The 19979-nt window shown below is 49.4% G+C and overlaps 2 protein-coding genes across 6 annotated transcripts in view; one reads left to right on the forward strand and one right to left on the reverse strand.

Annotated features, from left to right (window-relative positions):
- LOC142104664 (uncharacterized) lies at window positions 1-8243 on the reverse strand. Of its 4 annotated transcripts, none has more exons than XM_075189471.1 (6): window positions 7876-8243; window positions 5085-5211; window positions 4544-4630; window positions 2691-3670; window positions 2529-2636; window positions 1-2420 (listed from the first exon to the last, which is right to left on the reverse strand). In XM_075189471.1, the coding sequence occupies exons 1-6, from the start codon at window positions 7888-7890 to the stop codon at window positions 171-173; spliced, it is 3567 nt and encodes a 1188-aa protein (XP_075045572.1). In that variant the 5' UTR covers window positions 7891-8243; the 3' UTR covers window positions 1-170. The 4 variants fall into 4 exon arrangements, with proteins under 4 accessions (XP_075045572.1, XP_075045571.1, XP_075045573.1 ...); XM_075189470.1 differs by having other exon boundaries at window positions 2475-2636; XM_075189472.1 differs by lacking the exon at window positions 2529-2636 and having other exon boundaries at window positions 7876-8241.
- LDHD (lactate dehydrogenase D) overlaps window positions 8095-19979 on the forward strand; it is a 70528-nt gene continuing 58643 nt past the window's right edge. Inside the window, exon 1 of one of the 2 annotated variants that reach the window (XM_075189475.1) lies at window positions 8095-8113. The gene's annotated coding sequence lies outside the window, so the exon portion shown is untranslated. Of the gene's footprint in view, window positions 8114-9162; window positions 9245-19979 lie in introns of those variants that run through there. The other variant, XM_075189473.1, reaches the window with a different exon arrangement.

Genomic DNA, 19979 nt, shown 5'->3' on the forward strand with positions numbered 1-19979 from the left:
TCTTTTTGCATAATTTTATTGCGTTCTATAATATTTGATATATTAAACCTTTATTAACCTGACATTTCATAAAATGTTGCAGGTGGAAAATATGTCCTATTTACATCTTTGCATGGACTACATTCAGATTAGACATTAAATTATAGAATCATTCTTACATCTAAAATATTTCATTTTCTGGCCTCTTTACCTTCTTTCTTTAGATGAACATTTTCATGGGATTTTAGCTTTGTATACTCATTAAAAGCTTTTCCACACTTAGAACACACATGTGGTTTCTGTCCTGTGTGAAGCCGTTCGTGTCTGCGAAGGTTTGAGCTTTGGGAAAACCTTTTACCACACTCTTCACACCTGAAGGGTTTATCCCCTGTGTGAGTTCTCTGATGACTGACATAAGCTGAACGATCGCTGAATCTTTTCCCACACTGGCGGCATTCGTATGGCTTCTCTCCCGTGTGAATTCGTTGGTGAGATACCAGCGTTGAATGCTGACTGAAGCTTTTTCCACAATCTCTGCAGTTAAATGGTTTCTCTCCTGTGTGTATTCGCTGATGTATAAGAAGTGTTGTACTGTCAGCAAAGCATTTTCCACAATCGGAGCAATGATGTGGTTTCTCCTCTTTATGGGTCCGTTGATGTTCTAGAAATAGTAATCTACTAAAGAACATATTGCCGCACTCCATACACTGAAAAGGCTTATTGTTTTTATGTGTTTTCTGATGCAAGATAAGCAACGAATGCTGGACAAACCTTTTCCCACAGCTGGGACAGACAAACAGCTTTTCCTCCATGTGGCTGTTCTGATGGAGAAGAAGTACAGAGCGCTGGAGGAATCTCTTCCCGCAGTCACTGCAGGAATAGGTCTCTTTTCTAGAGGATACACTTTTATCACGAGTCATCTTCTTACATTCAATACAAGTTTTATTTTTCCTTCTGATACCAGAACGTATGTTACACGCATGTGTCTTCCAAGTTTTTCCACTGTGTTGATACCTAGTTTTGTTTACTAGAATGGAAAAAATTTTCCTACATTTATTGCACTCTTCAGAAACCCGTTCCACCTTTGTAGACCATTTTGATTTCCTTTTTAAATATTTCTCTTTGTATTTGCACAGACGTCCTTTCATTTTTGCTAACTCATTTAATTTCTGATATTTGCACTTTTTGCCACAAATACAAAACTGATTTCTGCAAATTCTTCTCTCCACCATTCTACACTTTGAGTTTGATTGCACTTTGCCTAATTTACCTGTATGATTGGAGCGCATCTTCTTGGAATACGGCTCATTTGTTTCAACTTTTGTAAAACTGTTACCATTAGGTGAGCAATACAGATACCTTGTCACTCTGGTAGGGGCGCATTGCTTCTCAGGGCCATCTGTACAAGGAGCTGGGTCACTCTGCTCCTCAGATTTGGCAGTGGGTAACACACAGGTACAAGGCCTCTTTCCAGGGTAGGTGATAATAGTTTTTTTCCTGTCAAAAGCAGAATGCAGTTTCATCTTGCAAATTGCATCACTTGTTCTCCCAAACGCATTTTTCTTAAGATCAATTCTTTTTCTGGGACGTTTGGAAGTCTCCAGTAAAACAGCTTCCATGTTCTGACCATTAGATGCTTCTAGTGTGTTGGTCATTTCTTTGTTATTAGCAGGTACATGGTTTTGTAGAGTAGTAACTAATTTATCCCCAGCAGTGTGACCACTGGACCTATGCTCATTCTTATTGGAACATTTCAACATAGAAGCATTAAAGTGATTTCTGCTTTGTGATTTCACTTCTACACACAATTCTTTTTTGGTTACATCCTTTTCACTTAAAATAACGTTTACTTCTGATCTACTCCTGATTTTAAAATGATGAGACTTTTTATCAGTTTCTTTCTTGCATAAATTTTCATCTTTCACACATGGATAAACTGGGAAAGCCATCTTCTTATTCCTAGTAACAGCACTGTGTCCAAAAGTCAGGAGATTACTTTCCAGAGCTCGGTCAAGATTAAGATTGGATGGAGAGATCTGCAGGTCTGAAATACCCTTGGTAAGCCGTGACCCCGCATATACAGATCTCTTTTCATCATTCACAGTGCACATATCAAGGTGTGATTCCACATGTGCAGAGCTCTTCTCTGTGTCCACCCTCCGTACATTAACCTGTGATTCCGCATGTGCAGAGCTCTTCTCTGTGTCCACCCTCCGTACATTAATCTGTGATTCCGCATGTGCAGAGCTCTTCTCTGTGTCCACCCTCCGTACATTAATCTGTGATTCCGCATGTGCAGAGCTCTTCTCTGTGTCCACCCTCCGTACATTAACCTGTGATTCCACATGTGCAGAGCTCTTCTCTGTGTCCACCCTCCGTACATTAACCTGTGATTCCGCATGTGCAGAGCTCTTCTCTGTGTCCACCCTCCGTACATTAATCTGTGATTCCGCATGTGCAGAGCTCTTCTCTGTGTTCACCCTCCGTACATTAACCTGTGATTCCACATGTGCAGAGCTCTTCTCTGTGTTCACCCTCCGTACATTGACCTGTGATTCCACATGTGCAGAGCTCTTCTCTGTGTTCACCCTCCGTACATTAACCTGTGATTCCACATGTGCAGAGCTCTTCTCTGTGTCCACCCTCCGTATATTAACCTGTGATTCCACATGTGCAGAGCTCTTCTCTGTGTTCACCCTCCGTACATTGACCTGTGATTCCACATGTGCAGAGCTCTTCTCTGTGTTCACCCTCCGTACATTAATCTGTGATTCCACATGTGCAGAGCTCTTCTCTGTGTTCACCCTCCGTATATTAACCTGTGATTCCACATGTGCAGAGCTCTTCTCTGTGTTCACCCTCCGTACATTAACCTGTGATTCCACATGTGCAGAGCTCTTCTCTGTGTCCACCCTCCGTACATTAACCTGTGATTCCACATGTGCAGAGCTCTTCTCTGTGTCCACACTGCGTATATCAACCAGTGATTTCGAAGGTACAGATTTATTCTCAAAATGTGCTTCATCCTGTACGACTCTTCCACTTGTTGTGTCTATTGCTTCTGTCAGTTTGGCATGTGGTTGTTTTACAATACCTGCAGAGTCTGACATTTTAGTATGACTAACAATTTCTTTAATTTTTGCTGGCCATTTCTTTTCAAACAAAGTTCTACTCTCATTTTCGGCATATGTTTTGCCACTTGCTGTGAGATGTACATCAGTTTTATGCATTGAAACATTTGCATGATCACAATTTGAATTCTGCACACCCCTACCAGCATAAATGACCATATTATCTGGCTGCTCTCTGCACTTTATTACTTTAACTCTTAATTTTGGCTTTATTTGGTGCTGGCATTGCCTTTTATTAGGTAATGTGGTGTTGAGCTGTAGATCATGTAAGCTGCTCTCCACAGGCTCTGAGATCTTTGGTTTATCATTCACAAACATTCCTGTGCAGCCCAATCCCGGCTTTGAGAGTGTTGACAGAACATAATCTGCCCCTGTTCTTCTGACAGCTGGTAATTTCTGCAGACGCACAATGAGCTCTCTTCGATTTTCAATGGATTTCTCCAAGGTGGCCCTTGCAGACCTTTCAGTGGATGGAGATAGACAACCAGATTTATTCTTTTTGAACAACTGTGAAATGTGGTCACCTGGGAACTGCTCCTTATTGTTCATAGAAACTATATCTGTACAAAGGGAAAATACAAGTCACAGTCAGAAATAACAGTTTTTTGCGTATAATAAAAAGCCATTACTTCAAGTCATACCGAGTGTCAGACGCTATGGGGTTACATCACACCCTAGAAGTAGAGGGGCATTCCTAGATGGGGTAATCTGTGTCTCCAACATGCCCAGTAACTAGTGGACAAGGATACCATAAGGGTTGGGAGAAATTATAAAAATAATTTGCTTTATTATGTATGGTCCTTCTGAATGTTCCATGAAGTTCAGTGAATGGGATGGAGACAGAAAAATCAGGAATAACTCTCTATATGAGGAAGATAGACTGAAGGGACTGGTAGTTCTCAGTGTTACAGTGCAGGGGGAATCTCCATCACTGGGAAAAAGCTGTTATAATATTTATTTCAGTGGATTATCACATCACCTACTCTCTAAGGATTATACATTCTACCACTTATATTATAGAATATAGGTTTTTAGTGTACCCCTGTGTAAGTTATTCAGCCCTGCAAATGCATTGGATTTTGTACTACAGACCATTGGCATTGTGTCACATACACTTTATTACATGTTATTGTATACATTTGAATGTTTTTCTTTATCACTTTGATGTATAAAGTGTGACTAAAAAGGTGCACAAGGTCTCACTGTAAGTGGCAGTCGTGGCCCCATCTCTGAGAATACCTAAAAACAAGTCCTTCTGCAAGGAAGAAAAGTGCTTCCGGCATCTCTGCTAAACCGGAAATGCAGCTACTCCACTCTGTGAATCTCATTTAAATATCTGGTCCCACAAAATGAAATGTGGTATATGCAGTGCTGCAGTTCATAAAAGTTGTAGCAGAAAAGACAGCAGCATGTTTCCCATGTTTTACACTCACCTGCTAAGTGCGCCCCATCAACACTCCAGTGGCCGCTCATCCAAGGCTCATGCCCTCGTTGTATCTTTGATATTACTGTAGGTTCACCTGGTGACACGAGACAATATATAAACCAAATAAACACCTACACACACTATATACACACGTCGTACACCACAATATCTGTGAAGACAAAATCTAATTTATATTTATATATTGTATGTGCTTTCAGTCCTATATTATTGACGTGTTGTAGAACTGTGGTTACAGTGATTTCTGGTGGAGGGAGAGAAAATAATTAAATTAATTTTTAATTTTATGGCGCAGAGAAAAATCAGGTTACTGCTAAATGTATTTTACTGTAATGCCCCCTATATGGAAATGCTATTCAGGGTCTTGCTATCCATTAATCATACTCTCTATGTCTCACATACCTTAGAGCACAGATGTCACTCAGGAGATGGACATTCAATGTTATAAACCCCTAAGAACAGCAGGACGTCAGCTACTCGCTTCCGTATAGTACGCTAATTACTACTATATCATATATAAAACAACTTACACACAGAGACCAGCATCTGGTAATTGTCCAACATGACTTGTTTGTAAAGGTCGCGTTGCTGTTCATCCAGATGTGCCCACTCTTCCTCGGAGAAAACCACCGCTACCTCATCAAAACTTATCAGCTTCTAACAGGGAGAGTCACAACCATCACTGAGAGAAACATATTACATGTTATCATAAACTGAATTCTCCAATATGTGACCTGCGCCAATCTCTCCCATTGTTGTACCTCATGTGACCTGCCTCCCTCTCCCCCATTGCTGTACCCCATGTGACCTGCCTCCCTCTCCCCCATGTGACCTGCCTCCCTCTCCCCCATTGCTGTACCCCATGTGACCTGCCTCCCTCTCCACCACTGCTGTACCCCATGTGACCTGCCTCCCTCTCCCCCATTGCTGTACCCCATGTGACCTGCCTCCCTCTCCCCCATTGCTGTACCCCATGTGACCTGCCTCCCTCTCCACCACTGCTGTACCCCATGTGACCTGCCTCCCTCTCCCCCATTGCTGTACCCCATGTGACCTGCCTCCCTCTCCCCCATTGCTGTACCCCATGTGACCTGCCTCCCTCTCCACCACTGCTGTACCCCATGTGACCTGCCTCCCTCTCCACCACTGCTGTACCCCATGTGACCTGTCTCCCTCTCCCCCATTGCTGTAACCCATGTGACCTCCCTCTCCCCCATTGCTGTACCCCATGTGACCTGCCTCCCTCTCCCCCATTGCTGTACCCCATGTGACCTGCCTCCCTCTCCCCATTGCTGTACCCCATGTGACCTGCCTCCCTCTCCCCCATTGCTGTACCCCATGTGACCTGCCTTCCTCTCCCCCATTGCTGTACCCCATGTGACCTCCCTCTCCCCCATGTGACCTGCATTCCTCTCCACCACTGCTGTACCCCATGTGACCTGCCTCCCTCTCCCCCATTGCTGTACCCCATGTGACCTGCCTCCCTCTCCCCCATTGCTGTACCCCATGTGACCTGCCTCCCTCTCCACCACTGCTGTACCCCATGTGACCTGCCTCCCTCTCCCCCATTGCTGTACCCCATGTGACCTGCCTTCCTCTCCCCCATTGCTGTAACCCATGTGACCTCCCTCTCCCCCATTGCTGTACCCCATGTGACCTGCCTCCCTCTCCCCCACTGCTGTACCCCATGTGACCTGCCTCCCTCTCCCCATTGCTGTACCCCATGTGACCTGCCTCCCTCTCCCCCATTGCTGTACCCCATGTGACCTGCCTCCCTCTCCCCATTGCTGTACCCCATGTGACCTGCCTCCCTCTCCCCATTGCTGTACCCCATGTGACCTGCCTCCCTCTCCCCCATTTCTGTACCCCATGTGACCTGCCTCCCTCTCCCCTATTGCTGTACCCGATGTGACCTGCCTCCCTCTCCCCCACTGCTGTACCCCATGTGACCTGCCTCCCTCTCCCCCATTGCTGTACCCCATGTGACCTCCCTCTCCCCCATGTGACCTTCCTCTCCCCCATTGCTGTACCCCATGTGACCTGCCTCCCTCTCCCCTATTGCTGTACCCCATGTGACCTGCCTCCCTCTCCCCCATTGCTGTACCCCATGTGACCTGCCTCCCTCTCCCCCACTGCTGTACCCCATGTGACCTCCCTCTCCCCATGTGACCTTCCTCTCCCCCATTGCTGTACCCCATGTGACCTGCCTCCCTCTCCCCCACTGCTGTACCCCATGTGACCTGCCTCCCTCTCCCCCATTGCTGTACCCCATGTGACCTGCCTCCCTCTCCCCCATTGCTGTACCCCATGTGACCTCCCTCTCCCCCATGTGACCTTCCTCTCCCCCATTGCTGTACCCCATGTGACCTGCCTCCCTCTCCCCCATTGCTGTACCCCATGTGACCTCCCTCTCCCCCATGTGACCTTCCTCTCCCCCATTGCTGTACCCCATGTGACCTGCCTCCCTCTCCCCTATTGCTGTACCCCATGTGACCTGCCTCCCTCTCCCCTATTGCTGTACCCCATGTGACCTGCCTCCCTCCCCCCCATTGCTGTACCCCATGTGACCTGCCTCCCTCTCCCCCATTGCTGTACCCCATGTGACCTCCCTCTCCCCCATGTGACCTTCCTCTCCCCCATTGCTGTACCCCATGTGACCTACCTCCCTCTCCCCCATTGCTGTACCCCATGTGACCTACCTCCCTCTCCCCCATTGCTGTACCCCATGTGACCTGCCTCCCCCATTGCTGTACCCCATGTGACCTGCCTTCCTCTCCCCTATTGCTGTACCCCATGTGACCTGCCTCCCTCTCCCCATTGCTGTACCCCATGTGACCTGCCTTCCTCTCCCCTATTGCTGTACCCCATGTGACCTGCCTCCCTCTCCCCATTGCTGTACCCCATGTGACCTACCTCCCTCTCCCCCATTGCTGTACCCCATGTGACCTGCCTCTCCCATTGCTGTACCCCATGTGACCTGCCTTCCTCTCCCCTATTGCTGTACCTCATGTGACCTCCCTCTCCCCCATGTGACCTTCCTCTCCCCCATTGCTATACCCCATGTGACCTGCCTCCCCCATTGCTGTACCCCATGTGACCTGCCTTCCTCTCCCCTATTGCTGTACCTCATGTGACCTCCCTCTCCCCCATGTGACCTTCCTCTCCCCCATTGCTGTACCCCATGTGACCTGCCTCCCCCATTGCTGTACCTCATGTGACCTCCCTCTCCCCCATGTGACCTCCCTCTCCCCCATGTGACCTGTGATCCTCCTCAGCTACACCTGATATAATGTAGCCATGCCCGTGTATCACGTGATATACCTGGGGAGCCTTCATGTCGCGATACCCGATCAACAGCTTTACAAGGGGGAAGTAGCACCCAGGCGACTCCAAGAAACACAGTTCCGGTCACAATGCATGCTGGGAGCTGCACAGCGACGTTCTCAGAAATGTCCCAGAATGCCTTGCTGTCAATGCAAACCGGAACCATGTCACCGATGGGCGCTGAAGTCACAGACATCGGCTGTTTCCATGGCAACGCCCACACGTCACGTGATGGGTATAGAGCTGGATTATTATATATTGTATCACTATTATATATCTCTGTATATAACACTATCATCTCTCTCTGTATAACTCTATTATATCCATATTATATATACCCCATGTATATCACTATTATATCTCTGTATATAACACTATCATCTCTCTCTGTATAACTCTATTATATCCATATTATATATACCCCATGTATATCACTATTATATCTCTGTATATAACACTATCATCTCTCTCTGTATAACTCTATTATATATACCCCTGTATATTCTATATCTCTGTATATAACACTATCATCTCTCTCTGTATAACTCTATTATATCCATATTATATATACCCCACGTATATCACAATTATATCTCTGTATATAACACTATAATCTCTCTCTGTATAACACTATTATATATACCCCTGTATATTCTATATCTCTGTATATAACACTATCATCTCTCTCTGTATAACTCTATTATATCCATATTATATATACCCCATGTATATCACTATTATATCTCTGTATATAACACTATCATCTCTCTCTGTATAACTCTATTATATATACCCCTGTATATTCTATATCTCTGTATATAACACTATCATCTCTCTCTGTATAACTCTATTATATATATACCCCTGTATATTCTATATCTCTGTATATAACACTATCATCTCTCTCTCTGTATTATATCTTTCTCTGTATAACTATTATATCCATATTATATATACCCCATGTATATCACTATTATATATATAGATACATGTAGATCACTATTATGTCTATCTGCATATATCTCTATCATACATCTCTCTGTATAACACTATTATATCCCTATTATATATACCCCATGTATATAACTTGTAACAAAGGAAGGTATTTAACTGACAATCAGCCGAGAAAGGATGCAAACAACGTTAGACATTTGTGCAGCCATGCACCGAGTTTAAAGATGAACAGGAGGAGGACATATATCTGACAAAATAAAAGTAGAGTCTGATTAACGTACATGCTTTGCAAGTGTCTTTTCCCACAGATACAGCAAGCCAACAGGGTGTGCCTGTAGTAAGAGCAATTAAACACGAGCAGCTGAGAGAGTATCACCTGTCCATCAAGCCAGGGCTGTGAGAGGAGTATCAGGTATAAAACTGGCATGTTTTCATTGTTCAGTGTGACCGATGCTAAACAAGTTGTCTGGTGTCTAGAGAACTGGTCTCTGTTAAGTTAGTGTTAGCCTTACCAGAAAGTGTGTGAAACTTATATGTTGTCTTATACTTTGCCATTCTGACTATAATAGGGATGGGGCGGCTGCAATGGACACTATAGCTCCTATATACGATATCACAACGCCAAACTGCTTCCTGTCAGTGAGACTATGGAAGCAAACAACAGACCAGCTCAGCTTTTTCCCTACTGTGGGGAGGCTTTGCAGACCAGCATGTCTGCAGCCTGATGCAACCCTCTCCCAGTCAAGGTGCAATGCGTTTGCAATCTTCTTTGCTGGCAATGTATCCTACATCCGGGCTGGAATCCCAACAGTGCCATCAAAGTGCTAAGGTAAGCTTGAAAATGTGGGCTATCTGACCTATTGGACTAGCTTTTACCACCTGGATGTAGAAGACCTTGTTGAAATTACACAAAGGTTGCATTCCACCACTTGTGATCTGGAACCAGCCACAACAAACTTCTAATTGAGTGCATAGATGTAATTGGTTCCGTTTTTGCCAAAATAGTACAACACTCTATTTCAGACAGACATTTTTCTTAAGCCTCTAAAAGAAGCAACTGTCAGATCTCTACTGAAAAAAACCTTCTGTAGGCCAAGACTGTATGACTACAGCCCAGTATCATACCTTCCATTAATAGAGAAGGTTATTGAGAAAGTGGTGTCCATCCAACTGGAAACCCATCTTACCGTATGATCCATGCCAGTTAGGATTAATGAGATGACATAGTACTGAAAAAGCCTTGTACTTAATGATCTTCTGATGGCAAGAGACACAGGTGATTATTGAATCGTAGTCCTCCTGGACCTCTCTACTGCATATCATGGACCATGGAATCGTTATAGAGTGCCTTACAAATTTCTGTGAACTGGTCAGTGAGCGGTCAGCTGAGAAGATCAGCAGTGGTGGACACTACATACCACTGGTCACATGTAGGAGGCTGGTCAGTGAGCGGTCAGGTGAGAAGATCAGCAGTAGTGGACACTACATACCACTGGTCACATGTAGGAGGCTGGTCAGTGAGCGGTCAGCTGAGAAGATCAGCAGTAGTGGACACTACATACCACTGGTCACATGTAGGAGGCTGGTCAGTGAGCGGTCAGCTGAGAAGATCAGCAGTAGTGGACACTACATACCACTGGTCACATGTAGGAGGCTGGTCGGTGAGCGGTCAGGTGAGAAGATCAGCAGTAGTGGACACTACATACCACTGGTCACATGTAGGAGGCTGGTCAGTGAGCGGTCAGGTGAGAAGATCAGCAGTAGTGGACACTACATACCACTGGTCACATGTAGGAGGCTGGTCAGTGAGCGGTCAGCTGAGAAGATCAGCAGTAGTGGACACTACATACCACTGGTCACATGCAGGAGGCTGGTCGGTGAGTGGTCAGCTGAGAAGATCAGCAGTGGTGGACACTGCATACCACGGTTACATGCAGAAGGCTGGTCAGTGAGCGGTCAGCTGAGAAGATCAGCAGTGGTGGACACTACATACCACTGGTCACATGTAGGAGGCTGGTCAGTGAGCGGTCAGATGAGAAGATCAGCAGTGGTGGACACTACATACCACTGGTCACATGCAGGAGGCTGGTCAGTGAGCGGTCAGGTGAGAAGATCAGCAGTGGTGGACACTACATACCACTGGTCACATGTAGGAGGCTGGTCAGTGAGCGGTCAGGTGAGAAGATCAGCAGTAGTGGACACTACATACCACTGGTCACATGTAGGAGGCTGGTCAGTGAGCGGTCAGGTGAGAAGATCAGCAGTAGTGGACACTGCATACCACTGGTCACATGTAGGAGGCTGGTCAGTGAGCGGTCAGGTGAGAAGATCAGCAGTGGTGGACACTACATACCACTGGTCACATGCAGGAGGCTGGTCAGTGAGCGGTCAGCTGAGAAGATCAGCAGTAGTGGACACTACATACCACTGGTCACATGTAGGAGGCTGGTCAGTGAGCGGTCAGGTGAGAAGATCAGCAGTGGTGGACACTGCATACCACTGGTCACATGTAGGAGGCTGGTCAGTGAGCGGTCAGGTGAGAAGATCAGCAGTGGTGGACACTACATACCACTGGTCACATGTAGGAGGCTGGTCAGTGAGCGGTCAGATGAGAAGATCAGCAGTGGTGGACACTACATACCACTGGTCACATGTAGGAGGCTGGTCAGTGAGCGGTCAGGTGAGAAGATCAGCAGTGGTGGACACTACATACCACTGGTCACATGTAGGAGGCTGGTCAGTGAGCGGTCAGCTGAGAAGATCAGCAGTGGTGGACACTACATACCACTGGTCACATGTAGGAGGCTGGTCAGTGAGCGGTCAGCTGAGAAGATCAGCAGTAGTGGACACTACATACCACTGGTCACATGTAGGAGGCTGGTCAGTGAGCGGTCAGCTGAGAAGATCAGCAGTAGTGGACACTACATACCACTGGTCACATGTAGGAGGCTGGTCAGTGAGCGGTCAGGTGAGAAGATCAGCAGTAGTGGACACTACATACCACTGGTCACATGTAGGAGGCTGGTCAGTGAGTGGTCAGGTGAGAAGATCAGCAGTGGTGGACACTACATACCACTGGTCACATGTAGGAGGCTGGTCAGTGAGCGGTCAGGTGAGAAGATCAGCAGTGGTGGACACTACATACCACTGGTCACATGCAGGAGGCTGGTCAGTGAGCGGTCAGGTGAGAAGATCAGCAGTGGTGGACACTACATACCACTGGTCACATGCAGGAGGCTGGTCAGTGAGCGGTCAGGTGAGAAGATCAGCAGTGGTGGACACTACATACCACTGGTCACATGTAGGAGGCTGGTCAGTGAGCGGTCAGGTGAGAAGATCAGCAGTAGTGGACACTACATACCACTGGTCACATGTAGGAGGCTGGTCAGTGAGCGGTCAGGTGAGAAGATCAGCAGTGGTGGACACTACATACCACTGGTCACATGTAGGAGGCTGGTCAGTGAGCGGTCAGGTGAGAAGATCAGCAGTAGTGGACACTACATACCACTGGTCACATGTAGGAGGCTGGTCAGTGAGCGGTCAGGTGAGAAGATCAGCAGTGGTGGACACTACATACCACTGGTCACATGTAGGAGGCTGGTCAGTGAGCGGTCAGCTGAGAAGATCAGCAGTGGTGGACACTACATACCACTGGTCACATGTAGGAGGCTGGTCACTGAGCGGTCAGGTGAGAAGATCAGCAGTGGTGGACACTACATACCACTGGTCACATGCAGGAGGCTGGTCAGTGAGCGGTCAGGTGAGAAGATCAGCAGTGGTGGACACTACATACCACTGGTCACATGTAGGAGGCTGGTCAGTGAGCGGTCAGGTGAGAAGATCAGCAGTAGTGGACACTACATACCACTGGTCACATGTAGGAGGCTGGTCAGTGAGTGGTCAGGTGAGAAGATCAGCAGTGGTGGACACTACATACCACTGGTCACATGTAGGAGGCTGGTCAGTGAGTGGTCAGGTGAGAAGATCAGCAGTGGTGGACACTACATACCACTGGTCACATGCAGGAGGCTGGTCAGTGAGCGGTCAGGCGAGAAGATCAGCAGTGGTGGACACTACATACCACTGGTCACATGCAGGAGGCTGGTCAGTGAGCGGTCAGGTGAGAAGATCAGCAGTGGTGGACACTACATACCACTGGTCACATGCAGGAGGCTGGTCAGTGAGCGGTCAGGTGAGAAGATCAGCAGTGGTGGACACTACATACCACTGGTCACATGCAGGAGGCTGGTCAGTGAGCGGTCAGGTGAGAAGATCAGCAGTGGTGGACACTGCATACCACTGGTCACATGTAGGAGGCTGGTCAGTGAGCGGTCAGGTGAGAAGATCAGCAGTGGTGGACACTACATACCACTGGTCACATGCAGGAGGCTGGTCAGTGAGCGGTCAGATGAGAAGATCAGCAGTGGTGGACACTACATACCACTGGTCACATGCAGGAGGCTGGTCAGTGAGCGGTCAGGTGAGAAGACCAGCAGTGGTGGACACTACATACCACTGGTCACATGTAGGAGGCTGGTTAGTGAGCGGTCAGATGAGAAGATCAGCAGTGGTGGACACTACATACCACTGGTCACATGTAGGAGGCTGATCAGTGAGCGGTCAGGTGAGAAGACCAGCAGTGGTGGACACTACATACCACTGGTCACATGTAGGAGGCTGGTCAGTGAGCGGTCAGCTGAGAAGATCAGCAGTGGTGGACACTACATACCACTGGTCACATGCAGGAGGCTGGTCAGTGAGCGGTCAGATGAGAAGATCAGCAGTGGTGGACACTACATACCACTGTTCACATGTAGGAGGCTGGTCAGTGAGCGGTCAGGTGAGAAGATCAGCAGTGGTGGACACTACATACCACTGGTCACATGTAGGAGGCTGATCAGTGAGCGGTCAGGTGAGAAGACCAGCAGTGGTGGACACTACATACCACTGGTCACATGCAGGAGGCTGGTCAGTGAGTGGTCAGGTGAGAAGATCAGCAGTGGTGGACACTACATACCACTGGTCACATGTAGGAGGCTGGTCAGTGAGCGGTCAGCTGAGAAGATCAGCAGTGGTGGACACTACATACCACGGTTACATGCAGAAGGCTGGTCAGTGAGCGGTCAGCTGAGAAGATCAGCAGTGGTGGACACTACATACCACTGGTCACATGTAGGAGGCTGGTCAGTGAGCGGTCAGGTGAGAAGATCAGCAGTGGTGGACACTACATACCACGGTTACATGCAGAAGGCTGGTCAGTGAGCGGTCAGCTGAGAAGATCAGCAGTGGTGGACACTACATACCACTGGTCACATGTAGGAGGCTGGTCAGTGAGTGGTCAGGTGAGAAGATCAGCAGTGGTGGACACTACATACCACTGGTCACATGCAGGAGGCTGGTCAGTGAGCGGTCAGGTGAGAAGATCAGCAGTGGTGGACACTACATTCCACTGGTCACATGCAGGAGGCTGGTTAGTGAGCGGTCAGATGAGAAGATCAGCAGTGGTGGACACTACATACCACGGTTACATGCAGAAGGCTGGTCAGTGAGCGGTCAGCTGAGAAGATCAGCAGTGGTGGACACTACATACCACTGGTCACATGTAGGAGGCTGGTCAGTGAGCGGTCAGCTGAGAAGATCAGCAGTGGTGGACACTACATACCACTGGTCACATGCAGTAGGGTGGTCAGTGAGCGGTCAGGTGAAAAGATCAGCAGTGGTGGACACTGCATACCACTGGTCACATGTAGGAGGTGGTCAGTGAGCGGTCAGCTGAGAAGATCAGCAGTGGTGGACACTGCATACCACTGGTCACATGCAGGAGGCTAGTCAGTGAGCGGTCAGGTGAGAAGATCAGCAGTGGTGGACACTACATTCCACTGGTCACATGCAGGAGGCTGGTTAGTGAGCGGTCAGATGAGAAGATCAGCAGTGGTGGACACTGCATACCACTGGTCACATGTAGGAGGCTGGTCAGTGAGCGGTCAGATGAGAAGATAAGCAGTGGTGGACACTACATACCACTGGTCACATGTAGGAGGCTGATCAGTGAGCGGTCAGGTGAGAAGATCAGCAGTGGTGGACACTACATACCACTGGTCACATGCAGGAGGCTGGTTAGTGAGCGGTCAGATGAGAAGATCAGCAGTAGTGGACACTGCATACCACTGGTCACATGTAGGAGGCTGGTCAGTGAGCGGTCAGGTGAGAAGATCAGCAGTGGTGGACACTACATACCACTGGTCACATGCAGGAGGCTGGTCAGTGAGCGGTCAGCTGAGAAGATCAGCAGTAGTGGACACTACATACCACTGGTCACATGTAGGAGGCTGGTCAGTGAGCGGTCAGGTGAGAAGATCAGCAGTGGTGGACACTGCATACCACTGGTCACATGTAGGAGGCTGGTCAGTGAGCGGTCAGGTGAGAAGATCAGCAGTGGTGGACACTACATACCACTGGTCACATGTAGGAGGCTGGTCAGTGAGCGGTCAGATGAGAAGATCAGCAGTGGTGGACACTACATACCACTGGTCACATGTAGGAGGCTGGTCAGTGAGCGGTCAGGTGAGAAGATCAGCAGTGGTGGACACTACATACCACTGGTCACATGTAGGAGGCTGGTCAGTGAGCGGTCAGCTGAGAAGATCAGCAGTGGTGGACACTACATACCACTGGTCACATGTAGGAGGCTGGTCAGTGAGCGGTCAGCTGAGAAGATCAGCAGTAGTGGACACTACATACCACTGGTCACATGTAGGAGGCTGGTCAGTGAGCGGTCAGCTGAGAAGATCAGCAGTAGTGGACACTACATACCACTGGTCACATGTAGGAGGCTGGTCAGTGAGCGGTCAGGTGAGAAGATCAGCAGTAGTGGACACTACATACCACTGGTCACATGTAGGAGGCTGGTCAGTGAGTGGTCAGGTGAGAAGATCAGCAGTGGTGGACACTACATACCACTGGTCACATGTAGGAGGCTGGTCAGTGAGCGGTCAGGTGAGAAGATCAGCAGTGGTGGACACTACATACCACTGGTCACATGCAGGAGGCTGGTCAGTGAGCGGTCAGGTGAGAAGATCAGCAGTGGTGGACACTACATACCACTGGTCACATGCAGGAGGCTGGTCAGTGAGCGGTCAGGTGAGAAGATCAGCAGTGGTGGACACTACATACCACTGGTCACATGTAGGAGGCTGGTCAGTGAGCGGTCAGGTGAGAAGATCAGCAGTAGTGGACACTACATACCACTGGTCACATGTAGGAGGCTGGTCAGTGAGCGGTCAGGTGAGAAGATCAGCAGTGGTGGACACTACATACCACTGGTCACATGTAGGAGGCTGGTCAGTGAGCGGTCAGGTGAGAAGATCAGCAGTAGTGGACACTACATACCACTGGTCACATGTAGGAGGCTGGTCAGTGAGCGGTCAGGTGAGAAGATCAGCAGTGGTGGACACTACATACCACTGGTCACATGTAGGAGGCTGGTCAGTGAGCGGTCAGCTGAGAAGATCAGCAGTGGTGGACACTACATACCACTGGTCACATGTAGGAGGCTGGTCACTGAGCGGTCAGGTGAGAAGATCAGCAGTGGTGGACACTACATACCACTGGTCACATGCAGGAGGCTGGTCAGTGAGCGGTCAGGTGAGAAGATCAGCAGTGGTGGACACTACATACCACTGGTCACATGTAGGAGGCTGGTCAGTGAGCGGTCAGGTGAGAAGATCAGCAGTAGTGGACACTACATACCACTGGTCACATGTAGGAGGCTGGTCAGTGAGTGGTCAGGTGAGAAGATCAGCAGTGGTGGACACTACATACCACTGGTCACATGTAGGAGGCTGGTCAGTGAGTGGTCAGGTGAGAAGATCAGCAGTGGTGGACACTACATACCACTGGTCACATGCAGGAGGCTGGTCAGTGAGCGGTCAGGCGAGAAGATCAGCAGTGGTGGACACTACATACCACTGGTCACATGCAGGAGGCTGGTCAGTGAGCGGTCAGGTGAGAAGATCAGCAGTGGTGGACACTACATACCACTGGTCACATGCAGGAGGCTGGTCAGTGAGCGGTCAGGTGAGAAGATCAGCAGTGGTGGACACTACATACCACTGGTCACATGCAGGAGGCTGGTCAGTGAGCGGTCAGGTGAGAAGATCAGCAGTGGTGGACACTGCATACCACTGGTCACATGTAGGAGGCTGGTCAGTGAGCGGTCAGGTGAGAAGATCAGCAGTGGTGGACACTACATACCACTGGTCACATGCAGGAGGCTGGTCAGTGAGCGGTCAGATGAGAAGATCAGCAGTGGTGGACACTACATACCACTGGTCACATGCAGGAGGCTGGTCAGTGAGCGGTCAGGTGAGAAGACCAGCAGTGGTGGACACTACATACCACTGGTCACATGTAGGAGGCTGGTTAGTGAGCGGTCAGATGAGAAGATCAGCAGTGGTGGACACTACATACCACTGGTCACATGTAGGAGGCTGATCAGTGAGCGGTCAGGTGAGAAGACCAGCAGTGGTGGACACTACATACCACTGGTCACATGTAGGAGGCTGGTCAGTGAGCGGTCAGCTGAGAAGATCAGCAGTGGTGGACACTACATACCACTGGTCACATGCAGGAGGCTGGTCAGTGAGCGGTCAGATGAGAAGATCAGCAGTGGTGGACACTACATACCACTGTTCACATGTAGGAGGCTGGTCAGTGAGCGGTCAGGTGAGAAGATCAGCAGTGGTGGACACTACATACCACTGGTCACATGTAGGAGGCTGATCAGTGAGCGGTCAGGTGAGAAGACCAGCAGTGGTGGACACTACATACCACTGGTCACATGCAGGAGGCTGGTCAGTGAGTGGTCAGGTGAGAAGATCAGCAGTGGTGGACACTACATACCACTGGTCACATGTAGGAGGCTGGTCAGTGAGCGGTCAGCTGAGAAGATCAGCAGTGGTGGACACTACATACCACGGTTACATGCAGAAGGCTGGTCAGTGAGCGGTCAGCTGAGAAGATCAGCAGTGGTGGACACTACATACCACTGGTCACATGTAGGAGGCTGGTCAGTGAGCGGTCAGGTGAGAAGATCAGCAGTGGTGGACACTACATACCACGGTTACATGCAGAAGGCTGGTCAGTGAGCGGTCAGCTGAGAAGATCAGCAGTGGTGGACACTACATACCACTGGTCACATGTAGGAGGCTGGTCAGTGAGTGGTCAGGTGAGAAGATCAGCAGTGGTGGACACTACATACCACTGGTCACATGCAGGAGGCTGGTCAGTGAGCGGTCAGGTGAGAAGATCAGCAGTGGTGGACACTACATTCCACTGGTCACATGCAGGAGGCTGGTTAGTGAGCGGTCAGATGAGAAGATCAGCAGTGGTGGACACTACATACCACGGTTACATGCAGAAGGCTGGTCAGTGAGCGGTCAGCTGAGAAGATCAGCAGTGGTGGACACTACATACCACTGGTCACATGTAGGAGGCTGGTCAGTGAGCGGTCAGCTGAGAAGATCAGCAGTGGTGGACACTACATACCACTGGTCACATGCAGTAGGGTGGTCAGTGAGCGGTCAGGTGAAAAGATCAGCAGTGGTGGACACTGCATACCACTGGTCACATGTAGGAGGTGGTCAGTGAGCGGTCAGCTGAGAAGATCAGCAGTGGTGGACACTGCATACCACTGGTCACATGCAGGAGGCTAGTCAGTGAGCGGTCAGGTGAGAAGATCAGCAGTGGTGGACACTACATTCCACTGGTCACATGCAGGAGGCTGGTTAGTGAGCGGTCAGATGAGAAGATCAGCAGTGGTGGACACTGCATACCACTGGTCACATGTAGGAGGCTGGTCAGTGAGCGGTCAGATGAGAAGATAAGCAGTGGTGGACACTACATACCACTGGTCACATGTAGGAGGCTGATCAGTGAGCGGTCAGGTGAGAAGATCAGCAGTGGTGGACACTACATACCACTGGTCACATGCAGGAGGCTGGTTAGTGAGCGGTCAGATGAGAAGATCAGCAGTGGTGGACACTACATATCACTGTTCACATGTAGGAGGCTGGTCAGTGAGCGGTCAGCTGAGAAGATCAGCAGTGGTGGACACTGCATACCACGGTTACATGCAGAAGGCTGGTCAGTGAGCGGTCAGCTGAGAAGACCAGCAGTGGTGGACACTACATACCACTGGTCACATGCAGGAGGCTGGTCAGTGAGCGGTCAGGTGAGAAGATCAGCAGTGGTGGACACTGCATACCACGGTTACATGCAGAAGGCTGGTCAGTGAGCGGTCAGGTGAGAAGATCAGCAGTGGTGGACACTACATACCACTGGTCACATGCAGGAGGCTGATCAGTGAGCGGTCAGTTGAGAAGATCAGCAGTGGTGGACACTACATACCACTGGTCACATGTAGGAGGCTGGTCAGTGAGCGGTCAGGTGAGAAGATCTGCAGTAGTGGACACTACATACCACTGTTCACATGTAGGAGGCTGGTCAGTGAGCGGTCAGGTGAGAAGATCTGCAGTAGTGGACACTACATACCACTGGTCACATGTAGGAGGCTGGTCAGTGAGCGGTCAGATGAGAAGATCAGCAGTAGTGGTCACTACATACCACTGGTCACATGTAGGAGGCTGGTCAGTGAGCGGTCAGCTGAGAAGATCAGCAGTGGTGGACACTGCATACCACGGTTACATGCAGAAGGCTGGTCAGTGAGCGGTCAGGTGAGAAGATCAGCAGTGGTGGACACTACATACCACTGGTCACATGCAGGAGGCTGATCAGTGAGCGGTCAGTTGAGAAGATCAGCAGTGGTGGACACTACATACCACTGGTCACATGTAGGAGGCTGGTCAGTGAGCGGTCAGATGAGAAGATCTGCAGTAGTGGACACTACATACCACTGGTCACATGCAGGAGGCTGATCAGTGAGCGGTCAGTTGAGAAGATCAGCAGTGGTGGACACTACATACCACTGGTCACATGCAGGAGGCTGGTCAGTGAGCGGTCAGGTGAGAAGATCTGCAGTAGTGGACACTACATACCACTGTTCACATGTAGGAGGCTGGTCAGTGAGCGGTCAGGTGAGAAGATCTGCAGTAGTGGACACTACATACCACTGGTCACATGCAGGAGGC

The sequence above is a fragment of the Mixophyes fleayi genome, chromosome 10 (assembly GCF_038048845.1).
Source record: "Mixophyes fleayi isolate aMixFle1 chromosome 10, aMixFle1.hap1, whole genome shotgun sequence".
Lineage (NCBI taxonomy): Eukaryota > Metazoa > Chordata > Amphibia > Anura > Limnodynastidae > Mixophyes > Mixophyes fleayi.